This window comes from Camelina sativa, chromosome 12 (genome assembly GCF_030686135.1).
Source record: "Camelina sativa cultivar CO46 ecotype springtype chromosome 12, ASM3068613v1".
In the NCBI taxonomy this organism is placed as follows: domain Eukaryota; kingdom Viridiplantae; phylum Streptophyta; class Magnoliopsida; order Brassicales; family Brassicaceae; genus Camelina; species Camelina sativa.
This window is the reverse complement of record NC_141891.1, coordinates 9,072,085-9,086,038: the sequence shown is the minus strand read 5'-3', so window position 1 is coordinate 9,086,038 and position 13,954 is coordinate 9,072,085. Positions and strand designations below refer to the sequence as shown.

The 13,954-nt window shown below is 38.8% G+C and overlaps 2 protein-coding genes and 1 non-coding gene across 3 annotated transcripts; 2 read left to right on the top strand and 1 right to left on the bottom strand.

Annotated features, from left to right (window-relative positions):
• Positions 1 to 3,372: 3,372 nt before the first annotated feature.
• On the bottom strand, positions 3,373 to 9,893 carry LOC147930304 (uncharacterized). Its single transcript, XM_087476806.1, has 6 exons — positions 9,765 to 9,893; positions 9,083 to 9,707; positions 8,708 to 9,015; positions 7,616 to 8,441; positions 7,181 to 7,428; positions 3,373 to 3,561 (listed from the first exon to the last, which is right to left on the bottom strand). Exons 1-6 carry the CDS (start codon positions 9,891 to 9,893, stop codon positions 3,373 to 3,375), a joined length of 2,325 nt encoding a protein of 774 aa, XP_087332932.1.
• On the top strand, positions 4,821 to 4,927 carry LOC147930305 (small nucleolar RNA R71). Its single transcript, XR_015576830.1, has one exon. It is a non-coding gene; the product is annotated as a small nucleolar RNA R71 (small nucleolar RNA).
• Positions 9,894 to 10,726: 833 nt separating the features above from the next.
• On the top strand, positions 10,727 to 13,078 carry LOC104785741 (cystine lyase CORI3). The gene is made up of 7 exons (XM_010511007.2): positions 10,727 to 11,045; positions 11,233 to 11,572; positions 11,673 to 11,891; positions 12,073 to 12,132; positions 12,236 to 12,391; positions 12,493 to 12,586; positions 12,716 to 13,078. The coding sequence occupies exons 1-7, from the start codon at positions 10,795 to 10,797 to the stop codon at positions 12,865 to 12,867; spliced, it is 1,272 nt and encodes a 423-aa protein (XP_010509309.1). The 5' UTR covers positions 10,727 to 10,794; the 3' UTR covers positions 12,868 to 13,078.
• Positions 13,079 to 13,954: the final 876 nt, after the last annotated feature.

Genomic DNA, 13,954 nt, shown 5'->3' with positions numbered 1-13,954 from the left:
TGGTAACCACCTACCTTGAGCCCAGAAACGGACGGAGGACAGCCGCAAACCTCAGGGAATAAGAACGCCGGCGAGAAGCTACTAAAGAGAGGAAGAGAAGCCCTCTCTGGCGCCGGAAGGGCAAGCCGGAGAGGCAAACGGCGATTAGATCTAGGTTTTTTTTTTTAGAGAGAGGGAGAGAGACGCTCTCAAAGACATCCAAATTTTGCCAAAAGATGAACAACAATATCACACGATCTCTTACAAAAGCATATTGAACGAAATTAAATTGTGTTTCCCACCATCTAATGTCTTCAATAATTCCTTCTATGTAGATGTCTTTGTAAGTGTTGTGAAGTATTTTGTGAGTAGTTGACAATCTCCTTTGAAACAAACAGATGAATGTCCTTTTATCCAAGCTTGCTGCATTGCTGCCAATAGTGTTTTTGCTTCAGCTTCTAACGGAGAGGTTGCTGTTCCAAGTTTTTGTGATCCCCAACCCTTTTGAGATGCCATTTTTGTCCCTAACTATCCAACCTCCTATGACCTGATTACTGTATTTGTCAAATACAGCATCGTAGTTACATTTCACTATTGATGCCATTGGTCTCGTCCAAGTTGTCGGATATTGTACTTGATGCGTTAGTTCTGTAGAAGCTGGTGGATTGTGAAGTATCCAATCCTCAACATCACTCTTAGCTCTGTGTGTAAGTACCGTTGGTTGAATTGTAAGGCCTTCAAAAATGTATTTGTTTCTTGATTTTCATAAATGCCACATTATCCACATCGTTGTAAGGCAGTTAAATCAGTCATTTCAGCCATATTTTCCATGTCCAAGAAGGCTTTTAGGATTCTTTCACTATCATAATTCATCGATAAAAAGATATCTATAGGAATGTTGGATAGATCTCAAAGCTTTTTGGCATAGTAACAAGAAAACAATATATGATTAATTGTTTCATCACCTTGGAAGCACCTTGGGCATACTGGGTCAAGATTCATTCCTCGAGTGTTTAGTCGAGTAATTGTTGGTAAGGATTTGGACATCATTCGCCAGAGAAAATGTTTTATTTTGGGGAGAATCTTCAGTTTCCAAACTCTGTTTTTAGGGTAACAGAACCGTGTGGGATAGGACCTTGTGTTATTGCCATATCTTGGTTATGCATACCTAACCAATATCCCGATCGTACTGAGTATTCTCCTGATTTATTATAATTCCAAATAAGTCTATCTGGCTTTTCTTGAATGGGAAGATATATAGATTTTAGTGAGTTCTGATCCTGAGGATGGATATGAGTTAATATTTTTTCTTCATTCCAAAAACACTGATTTCCAACTTTAGTTATGAATTCTTTTACCAAGCACGGATCAGAATTTGTACTTCTGATCGGTTTAGGAGGGTTGAATGATGTGACATTGTCAATGTCTAACCGAGTAGTGGCTCCATCTCCAATAATATATCTTGATCCTTGCTTGATAAGTTTTAAACCCTCTAGTATGGAAGCCCAGCCATACGATTGATTAATTCTAGCTTTAGCATCGAGGATTGATTCATCTCTATAATATCTTGCTTTCATTATTTTTGCAAACAGAGAATCTGGATGTTGAATTAAGCGCCAAGCTTGTTTAGCAAGGAGAGCATCATTAAATTTGGATAAGTTTTTGAATCCAAGACCACCTTCTTTCTTTGAATATTGAAGTCTTTGCCAAGCTATCCCTGGGATCCCTCTTTCACTATTGCTTTTTTCCCACCAAAATTTTTGCAGGACTGAATCGATCTCAGAAATAACACCTTGTGGCAGTTTAAAACAAGACATATAGTAAACAGGCATTGCCATGGCAACAGATTTGAGCATTATCTCCTTTCCAGCGGGTGTCAGTCGTCTAGTACTCCAAGATGACGTTCGTTGGCGTACTTTATCAATGATATACTTGAACATCTCTGATTTCTTTCTCCCAAACTGTTCCGGAAGGCCGAGATATTTTCCTACACCACCCTGGTTCGGAATCTCTAGTATGTGTTTGAGTTGATTTTGAGTTATACCATGAACACGTGAGCCAAATGTTATCATTGATTTTGCTGTGTTTATCTTCTGTCCTGAGTAGTACTCATATACCTCAAAAGCTTCCTTTATTGCTTTGCAATTTCTAGCATTCTGATAGACAAATTTTCACCAGGGTATCAATTCCCTATGTATGTAGTACAAAGGGTTATCAATCCAAATGGTTGTCTATTGCTAGCAGGAAGGATATGATCAGTACAATACAAGTCAAGCCAAGCAGATAGGGTTTTGGTTCTAACAATCCTAAAATAAACAAAAGAAAAGAATATAAACAAGAAACCACACGACCTAAGCACTCGATGCAAGCAATCGAGTACATGATCGAGTGGGGTGATCGAGTATGCAAATGAGATATGAACAGCTCGAGGTATTACTCGAAACAGGTTATCGTGTACATGATCGGGTAGGTAGTCAAGTAAGTAAAGAAAATGCAAACAATTAAAATACAAAAGTTCCTAAGGATGGGGGTAATCGAATCCTAAGTGTTCTAGACCAGTACAGATGCCTTACATGCCTCAAGCAATTATTTCCTAGACAATGAACCTCTAAAACCTTATCACCACACTTTCGCACTAGCAACAATCAACCTTGAACACATTACCACACTGTCGCACTAGCAATATGAACAAGCAGGCATTAAGATCGATCCATTATTGTCAGTAGACTCGAACTCATCTATTTTTTTTTTTGAATAAATTTGCAAAAAGAAAAAAAATAAATAAAACAAATAAACTAAAATTTAAAGGATACTTTTGGGACTTCCTCCCAAGTGAGCTTGTTTAAAGTCACTAAGCTTGACTCTTCATGCTCCTTAAGCATGGGGTCCATGTGGAAGAGGTTCTGGAATCCTCTCCATTGTAGCAGGCTGGTTTAACAGATTTTCCAGGTGTTGTCCAGGTTCTAAGGCAAATGTGGTGTTGACCTCTTCAAGATGTTGCACCTTCTTTTGTTTGGTTTTTGTAGAGAAAGCTTGTTCATCAATGGTTGGCCTCTTAATCCCTTTCTTCACATCAAACTCCATCTTGAAATGCTCACCATGCTCTATCTTGATCTTGCCTTGCTTCACCTCGACCACAGCACCAACTGTTGCCAAGAATGGTCTCCCTAGAATCAGTGAATCATCTGGTTTCTTGTCCATATCCAGGATCATGAAGTCAGTAGGCACTTCCAATCTTCCAATCCTGACAGGCAGATTTTCCAGGATACCAATCGGATGTCTCATTGTTCTATCAGACAGAACCAAATACAATTTACTTGGTTTAAAATCAGTGAATCCCATCTTGTTGGCAACCGACAGCGGCATGATGCTAACTGAAGCTCCAAGGTCACACTAACAGTTCTTGAAGATCTGAAGTCCTATCGAACACGGCAAAGTGAAAGAGCCAGGGTTTTCAAATTTTTCCTCAATCCGCAAATCAGGATCCAAGCATACTCCACTTCTCAGAATCTCAAAACCAATCTCCTTGACAGCTTTCTTAACCTCATTTTCCAATCGAGCTGCTTCCATGGCAGCTTCTTTCTGAAGCTCGTGTGGGGGCAAAAGCTTAGGTGGTGGAGCTTTACGCTTAGCCATTCGCTCTGCAAGCGCCTCCAGCTGGATGTCAAGTGCAGCATTGAACCTTTCCTCTAATTCCCCTTCCTTTGTTGCAGGTGGTTGAGGCTGATCTATCTTTTCAACATCTACTCGATGCATCATCCGAGCAACACCATCGTGTAGGTCATCGGGTTCCAAATTCGGGTTGTTCTTCAGTTTCTGATTCTTGAACCATTGCTCGATCATCAACTCGATCAGTCTCCTCGGGTGAAGGCTCGGGTTCATACTCATATATATAATACTTAGTCTCATTTTTCATTGGGTGTTCCACATCCTCCCCATCTTGATCATCACTGTCTCCAGTGAGGTAATCCTCATAGTCATCATGAAGGAAGATGGCTTGAGCAGTTGCATAATCCTTGGGGTTTTGAACAGCCTTACCTGGGAGTTGGTTGATCTTGGGAGCTGGTTGGTTGTTGTGGTGACCTTCCAGGTATCGAACCTTTGTGTTGAGCGATTCGTACTTGGCATTGAGATCATTGTATCCTGAGTCGATCTTGTTGCTCATCTCTGTGAACCGTTTCGCGATGTCCATAGATGCTGTAGCCTGATTCTGAATCATTTGCTGAATGAGACCGCGTAATTCAGCTTCTTGTGATTGGTTTGGTGTACCTTTTGGTTGTTGGAATCCAGGTGGTTGGTTGTAGGTTCCTGAGTACTGTTTCTTAGGTGCATAGCCTTGGCTCTATTGGACAAAAGGCTTCTGTTGGACCTGGTTCCCTTGAATTGCAGATGGGCAAGTTTGGTCCTGAGGATTTGCAACATTCGGGTTTCGATAAGACAGATTCGGATTCGGCTTGAAGTTGTTGTACCCTCTATTGTAACCTCCTTGGTTGTTGATGTAGTTGACATCCTCTAGCTGCATAGTCTCTCCATCTTGTTGTAGAAACTGTTCTTCCTCTGATATAGCATGAACATGCTTCTGCTGGTTGAGGAGCTGATCGAGTTTGTCATTGAGGGCTTTCATGTCCCTCTTGTACTTGGCATCTTCCTCTCCTGTAGATCGCACAGAGCGATCATATTCTTCATTGTAGTTGCCATCAAATTGAGCTAAGTTCTCAACTAGGTCCCAACCTTCATCAACATCCTTGTTGAGGAAGTTACCATGACTTGCGGTGTCCAGCAACATCCGTATCTTGGGAACCACTCCTCTGTAAAGTGTGCTCAGCAATGAAGCATTACTGAAGCCGTGATGTGGACATCGAGTAGTGTATCCCTTGAAACGTACCCAAGCTTCATTGAACGTTTCATTGTTCTTCAGAACAAAGCCGGAAATGTCATTTCGCAGCCTTGCGGTCTGGAGTTGGAGAAGAATTTTGCTAGGAATGCCTTCTTGCACGCTTCCCAAGTGGTGATGGATTCCTTAGGGAGCGATTTCTCCCAGATGTGTGCTTTATCTCCTAAAGAAAATGGGAAAAGCCTGAGCTTGAATCCATCTTCACTAACTCCATTGATCTTCGTGAGGCTACAGAGCCTATCAAATTCATCCAGATGATCCAATGGGTCCTCCATTGGCACTCCATGAAACTTATTGCTCTGTATCATCTGGATGAGACTACTCTTGATCTCAAAATTGTTGTTCTGCATAGCTGGTGGCACAATGCCATTCTTTTGAGTGTGAGTAGATGGAGCATCTCCTGCTCCTATATTGGTCCTTGCTTGAGGAGCTGGTGGACCGTTCTGATTATTCATCGTCTCCTCAATAGTTGCTGGTTCCGGTTGAACTTGTTGTTGTCTGAGTAGCCGAGGTCTGTCGATGTTTTCGATGAAAGGACTCAGGTTCTAGCTACCTCTGAATCGTGTTTGCATGCACAGGTAGGTATCCGAGGGTGTACACGAGGATCAACTCAATCCAGGTGATCGAGTGACGGTTCGGGTGGGTGCTCGGGTTTGTACCTGAGATTCAAAACAAACAATGCGAAAGCAAACAAGTCAGTTTCCGAACCAAATAAAAACAAACGAACTTGATCTAGCAAGTATTGAAATCCTAAACGTAGCAAAATGAAAGCAACCAAATGGCAACGGCGCCAAATTGATAGACAGGTTTTCACCCAGGGTATCAATTCCCTATGCAGTTGTAGTACAAAGGGTTATCAATACAAATGGTTGTCTATTGCTAGCAGGAAGGATATGATCAGTACAATACAAGTCAAGCCAAGCAGATAGGATATTGGTTCTAACAATCCTAAAATAAACAAAAGAAAAGAATATAAACAAGAAACCACACGACCTAAGCACTCGATGCAAGCAATAGAGTACAGGATCGAGTGGGGTGATCGAGTATGCAAATGAGATATGAACAGCTCGAGGTATTACTCGATATAGGTTATCGTGTATCTGATCGGGTTGGTAGTCGAGTAAGTAAAAAAAATGCAAACAATTAAAATACGAAAGTTCCTAAGGATTGGAGTAATCGAATCCTAAGTGTTCTAGACCAGTACAGATGTCTTACATGTCTCAAGCAATTATTTCCTAGACAATGAACCTCTAAAACCTTGTCACCACACTTTCGCACTAGCAACAATCAACCTTGAACACATTACCACACTGTCGCACTAGCAATATGAACAAGCAGGCATTAAGATCGATTCATTATTGTCAGTAGACTCGAACTCATCTCATTTCTTACTCAGAGTCAAGTAAACCTCTAGCATTAGCTAAAGCAAGCATTTTATCTACTCCTTTCGGCCTGTAGCATTGGTAAACGCCCTAGATCTAATCTCAACCTCTCGGTCTGTTGACAGCATTAAGAACACCAACCTAGAAGGAAATCTATCAATCATTTACAATCAACTAAGGCATCCTAACTGATCAAGAACACAAAATCATCTATCCCATCCCTAGAAACTTTACTACACTACTCGGACATAGAAACGAATAACAAAGCAACAGAAATGAAGGAAAATGACATTGTATTAAAAGATAGAGTATATTAGAAGGAGTACAAGATAGAAATCTAAGAAAACTACAAAATAAAAATGCAAAACGAAAAGAAAATGTTTGAGTCGCTCAGTTCTCTCACAGAAGCTCTCGCTCTCTGGTTTGAGGGTCTGCGGCGTGCTTGTTTGTGAGCTAGGGTAAGAGGGGGTTTATATATGGAAACCGTTTGACCTAGCTTCCCATACTTGCCCGATGGTCTACTCGATGGGGTACACGAGGGTGAAGTCGGGTTACTCCTCGGGTGGATCTTTGGGTTGCTCTTCATGCTCTTGAATCCTCCTCGATCGTGTTGGGGTTCGGACTTGTTCTTGCAGCTCGATGGCTCCTTCAGGTACATGCTCGATTTATCCTTGTTTTTCCCCATTTTTGGCTCTTTAGGACCTGTTTTCATCCAAAATATGCAAATGCAGAAATGCAACACCCTAAATGCTCTAAAAGTGAATTCTTACAGTTAATGACCTAAAAATGCTAAGTTAGAAGTATGAACAATGCAAAATATGGACAAAAATAGATGCTAAAAACATATAAAAAGGAGAGTTATCACATTCGCTTGACAAAAGAAAAGAGAATCATCTGCAAATTGGAGATAAGTAATTGCAAGTACTCCATTTCCAATTTTCACACCCTTTATATCTCCATCTTTCACTCTAGTTTTTATAAGATGACTCATAATGTCTGCACAGAGAATAAATAGATAAGGGGATAGAGGATCCCCTTGTCTAATTCCTCTCTCTGGTGCAATCATGCTTTGGGGTGAACCATTTATCAAAACCGTGTAACTAACTGACTTCACTGTTGCCATTGTCCATGATATCCATTTATCATTAAAACCAAATAATCGCATTGCAACCTCTAACAAATTTCATTCGACTCTGTCATAAGCCTTTAAAACATCCGTTTTAATGGCCATGTAGTTCTGCGACACACGTTTCCTAACTTTGAGTGAGTGCATTACCTCGTGTGCTATCACCCTTATGAACTTGTTAAGATTCATCTTGGATGGTAGAAATATGATTTCGAGAATATCTTGTTTTGGTACTTGCATGAAAGTAGGCTGTATTACGGTCACCTAAGGTTAGCCATTGGTTTCGACTTTTATTTTTCCAATAGAATTCCTCATCTCTGTATGCAAGTCTGAGTTCTCTCTGTAATAATGGAATCTGACTCCTCTCATTGCGGTTTAGGCTTTCCATAGCTCTATTTAAAGCAGTCTGGAAGTGATTAATTCTTCTTGCTGCATTTAAATTTGAGCTGTGTTTCTTCTTGGCCATTGCTAGACGACATCGAGTAATTTGGTCACTGATAGAATAACAAGCTTGTGATTTGCAAGAATCCCATCCTTGTTCCACTACTTGTTCAAAGTCCTCAATGTGTGTCAAACGTTTATCAAAACGAAAGGGCTTGTGAGTACCCATTTTCAAAGGCTCGAAGTTAATTAGTATTGGTTTGTGATCAGATCCGTTGAACTCCAAGAACTCTGCCTCTGCAGCAGGGAAGGTTGCAGACCACTGAGAGTTTATCAGTACTCTATCTAAATAACATTTTATTGTATAGTTTCTTCGTTCACCAACCCATGAAAACCGATCACCTTTGTGTTTTAGATCAGACAGATTGCAAGATGAAAGCATATTCTTGAATCTCCTAAACGTCCAATCTTTCCTTAATGGTCCCCCTATCTTTTCATGATTACCTAATATTTCATTGAAATCACCAGCAAGAATCCATGGACCATGTCTTGTTTCACTTAAACTTTCCAAATGATCCCAAAAGAAATGTCTCCGTTTTGGAACCGGATCACCATACACACCAGAAAAATAGAAACTAGTATTATTAAAGTCAATGTGTACATCGATAATTCTTTCATCCTGATAAAAAGAGGATAAAGAAACATCATCTGCCCACATGATTGCTAAACCTCCACTCCTTCTTTGAGGGGGTTCAGTTATTACATTATTAAATCCTAATATAGAAGCAAAGTCACACACAACTGAACAACTATTTAGAGTTTCACATAAAAACAACAAATGTGTTTTTAAAATACGACATAGATGCTTAAGTCGAGATTGTGTCAGTGGCACACAGATGCCTTGACAGTTCTAGGAGACGACTCTCATGGAGGATATGGGGGTACCGGGCCCCCCGCGCCTCCGTCCAATGCTGTGCCACTGCAGGATCCTGCAGACTCTACCCTCCCCTTCTTTTTGATCTGACTCAGGACCATCAGATCTTTTGCTTCCTCACATTGTTGGTAGTAGTACTCCATTTCATTACGAGATCTTTTTGTATTATACATACCTCTCTTTTCTGCAGAGTTGTTATCGAATGGATGTTGCGTCTCCTGGTCCTTGTTCCTTGCATACTTGGTAAACAGGTAACGAAGTCTCTCTGCTGTTAATTCATTGTCTTCGAATACACTTGGAACTGAAGAATCATCTGATTCTGTGATGATGAATTCACGATTTGTTGTTGGTTTCCCCACATCTATTTGTTGTTGGTTTCCCCACACCTGGTATCTCACCATCCGGTTCAATCGTTTGTAGAGTGTTTGTGTCAGAGTCTTGATCGCCAGGGTTGTCATTATCCGGATTCTCGTCGTCATTTGGATCATAGCCATCATCACCATCATGCGCATCGTCATCTGGATTGTCATCAAAAAAAAAAAGAGGACACTCTTTGGCGTCATGTTGTAAAGACCCGCATTGTGAACAGAAATTGCGTAGTCTCTCGTACTTGAACTTCAGAATGTTGTTCTCATCCCCACCAAATAGGTAGTTCCTTTGGAACCGCAGTGGCATATCAATATTCCAGTTGACACAAATCCTTACAAACTCAACCAGATTGGCATTTTCATCAAAGTCAACATTAGCCACATCTCCTATCTGATTGCCGATGTAGTTGACCATGGCAGAGTTAAGATATTGAATCGGGATTCCCCGCACTTGTATCCAAAACGGGATGATCTTCATAGCAGCCTCGGAGATGTTTGGATAACAGCGATGTGTTGTGAGCATCCAATCATTGAAGGCCCATGGACCACGTCGGAGAACCAAGTTAAGAGCCTCTTCCGTCTTGAAGATGAACAGAGCCTTCCCATTCCCCAATATTCTTCCGCGGCAAGCATCAGGTAGACCCTATATTCGTGGCATTTTGCTAACCACTGCTTGGAGATTTTGTTACTTCGGATTCACAACAGACACAATTAAGGGGAATTGGTTGTCATTGATTGCTCTCTCAGATAATTTGGGCGGTAGTGCGACTGGGGCATCATTAATTTCCAAATCAAGGGTTTGGAGAGAATTACGGATGTAGTCACTCATTGTGGAACCAGAGGATAGTGTTTGTGAAAGACAGACAAGAAAAGTAGTTTGATGATGGTTAATGGTTGTGATCCAAAGTCTTCTTACATAGAGACTTAAAGATACTTATCAATAATGAAAATTTTAGACTAACCTTTTTGTCTATTTTTCGGCAAGACTATAAAACTCTCAATTATTTCACTCTCTAACTATAGATCTTTTGTTGTATCCAATGTAGTCTTCGAAAACTCATAATATATATGTCATCAACTGATTTCAAGAAAATATTCATTAATTCCTTATTATCATTATCTTTGTTATTTTTAGGAACTTTTAAACATCAAAGTATGTTGTCAGAGTTGTGATACCAAATCAAAAATCATAAGTTTCTAACTTGAAAGAAAGAAAAATTAATCTCTTTTCACTTCCAACATGTGGAATTTTGAACACAAAGCACCGGAACTAACCCGAGGAGTCGGAACTGTCCATGGGGTGAAGATGCATCTGAATTTTTTTCTATTATGGATTATAGTCCTGATCCAGAGTTGTATGCATAATTTGATCTACGTGCACAGTGTACTTATCACCTTGATCGAAGGAAACCCACGTTCCAACGTGTAGAGACTCAAGATAAATTATTTACTATTCTAATGATATTAATTTACTCGTACGACTACAAAAACAATATCTGTGATCGATCAACTTGATCGAAGTTTCCCACGTTTTAACACGTTTACAAATTTATTTTCTCTAAATTGATATGAATACTCAGCACGTGAATATCAAGTATATATATTTAAAACATTAAAATGTCGAAGCTTTTACTATATAATCTCACTCGTAGCGATGAGAGTAATCACCAAAAACAAAAATAAAAACAAAAAAGTACTAAATCAAAATCAAAACGGTAGACACTAGAAATATGGCGAACGATAGATCCGTCGACTGGAAGTTTAGTGGTAGTGAAGCAGCCAAAGAGGCTTCAGCTGCCTCGTTAGGCACTTACTCCTCTAAACTCTTTGCTCTGTGTGACCCTCTTGGAAAACCCATTTTGCCCCCTCGAAGCAAATCTGCCGAGACTAGCCATACCGCTGAGAAGGCTGTTGTTGAAGCCGTCCTTTGCGGTACTGGAAACGCCTATGCTCCAAGTCTTGGCCTTCCCGTGGCTAGAAGGTAATAGATACATTATTTCGTTGATCATTTTAGACAATTTTTTTTTAATTACATCGAAATTAGTTCCCGCAATATGATCTAGTCCCATATGACACTTCTAGTTTCACTCTAACTCTAAATTATATGAATATATCTTTGTATGTTTTCTATATATGACACATTATATTTTTGCTTCCGTTATTATCAGTGCCGTGGCAGAGTATCTTAATCGAGATCTACCGAAGAAACTGACAGCAGATGACGTGTTTATGACCGTTGGAGGCAAACAAGCCATCGAGCTTACAGTCGATATCTTAGCTAAACCAAAAGCCAACGTTTTGCTTCCAAAGCCGGGCTTCCCATGGGACGTGGTCCGCACCATCTACAAGAATCTTGAGGTTCGAAAATATGATTTCATCCCCGAACAGAACTATGAGATCGACTTTGACAGCGTCCGTGCGCTTGTGGACGAGAACACATTTGCGATATTTATTATTAACCCACACAATCCTAATGGGAACACGTACTCAGAAGTTCATCTCAAGAAGGTATTTTATAGATACTCTAATTAGCAATATACTGTACAAGTATTCACACATACCTTATGATATACCTAATCTTTTATTGTGTGTACCTATTGAATCTTAGTTGGCTGAGTTGGCTCGGGAACTAAGGATAATGGTGGTTTCTGACGAAGTTTTTAGATGGACTGTGTTTGGGAGTAATCCCTTTGTTCCCATGGGGAAATTCTCGTCTATCGTACCAGTGGTTACACTCGGTTCTATATCGAAGGGATGGATTGTACCAGGATGGCGAACCGGCTGGGTCGCGCTGCACGATCTAGATGGTGTCTTTAAGTGCACCAAGGTCCGATCCACTTTTCCTAATTAGTCTTTAAACATATACACTACTCTATAATTTAACCATGGTATTAACAAGTATAAGTAAAAAGAACATACTCTATAATTTAATATAATATATTTGATATTGAGAGTTGAAAATGTGCACACGTAGGTTTTCTTGGCCTAATCTTGCTATATATGGACAGGTCTTAACTGCTGCTAAGCAATTTCTGGTGATAAATTCTAAACCACCAACTGTTATCCAGGTATTGGATTTTCTTATTTTGGAAGCATATTGTAACCGGGTTTATTTATTTATTATTATTATTTTTTTTGATGAGGTAATTTTTATGACTTTTTATCATGTAGGCAGCTCTTCCCACCATCTTGGAGAATACTCCTGAAGAGTTCTTTCATAAGAGGCAGAAATTTCTGAAAGAGAAAGCTGATTTTGCATATTCTAAGCTCAAAGAGATACCAACCCTAACATGCTACTTGAAACCTGAAGCTTGCACCTTCTTATGGGTATTCTAATATTACTACATTTCCTAAATATTTCTTGACCTCTTATTACTATTATTTGGAAATTAACAATCTTAATGTACATGTTTCTTTACTTCTCCCAGACCGAGCTGAACTTGTCAAGATTTGCGGACATTAAAGATGATGAAGAATTCTGTGAAAAGCTTGCTACTGAAGAAAACCTTGTCCTTTTACCAGGTATTGATTAATTTCTCATTACCTATGATCAGGTTTAACGGTTAATTTAGCAAATAAGACAATTTTAGCATAATTAAGATTGCTTTAGGGATTTAAGAACATATATGTTACCATGTTGGATTGCTTTAGGGATTGCTTTTGGTCTGAAGAACTGGGCGAGGCATTCTATCGACATGGAGATTTCGACATTGGAGGATGCACTTGGAAGATTGAAGAGCTTCTGTGAACGCCACTCCATTATAATTGAAGTTCCACTCAAAGATGTCAATGGTGTCAAGTAAAGGGTCAATATGATATTTGCTGCCGAAGTCTTTTTTACATTTGCTATAATAATAAATGGGTGTTTTATTGATCTGAGATAAAATCATGAACACTTTCGTATTTGTAACCAATAAAATTGGTGTGATGTTTTCTCATTGTTTCCAATATCTCGATGTATTTCTACTTTTTGAAAAAAAAAAACTAATAATAAATTCTAGTTTCTTCTGTTCATTTGATATATATGGATTAATTGGTGTTTAACAGCCACTGGACTTACATGATTACATCTCTCAAGTATATCAACGTAGATGGGTCGTGTCGTGTAAATCAAAAGCATGTTGAATCGAATCGGATTCAGACTGAATATAATATGCAGTAGATCTTTTGTTTCAACATAATAATAAACTATACAAAAAAAAAAGAGGATCATTAATTTCCTAAAGCTGTCTCGGTTCAAAATCTTATTGGACTGAATAGCCAAGAGCACTTCCTAACACGAACAAATTGGCGTAGACCATATCTCGTTTTCTTATTAGTCATCTTTTGTCGTATCTTACAAGTTGAAAGTGAAAAATAAAGATAAGCTTAAAATTCCGGAGAATGAAAATTCAGTTTAACAACAAATGTCCAAAAAGACAAAAAAAAAAAAAAAAAATCATTACAATTATTAAATCAAATATTCTGGATCTAAAAATTTACAACTATATATATATACTAGCAATTGACCCGCGCTACGCGCAGTAGTTAGATTAAAGTGTATTCCGGGTTTTGTTATGTATATTATTTATTTGGTTATGTAAATTCATCTTTACATTTGTTTTTGTATTTGATTTTAGTTGCTTATGTTATTTTGTTGGTTATTTTTTATAAAAATAGGTTTTGTAATAAGTATAATTTAGTTTCCTGTTTATTTTTCTAAAACTGAGATCATCTTGTGTGTTTTTAATGCTTTTTAAAAAATTATAATTAAAAGTTAACATTGTGTAGTTGAAGTTGTTAGTTGCGATTAATTTAATATTATTTATCATTTTGTGGTTGGATTGTTATTTAATATTTTCATATGTATTTTGTAAACTATTGGACTAGTTTTTTTTGTCAATGTTTTAG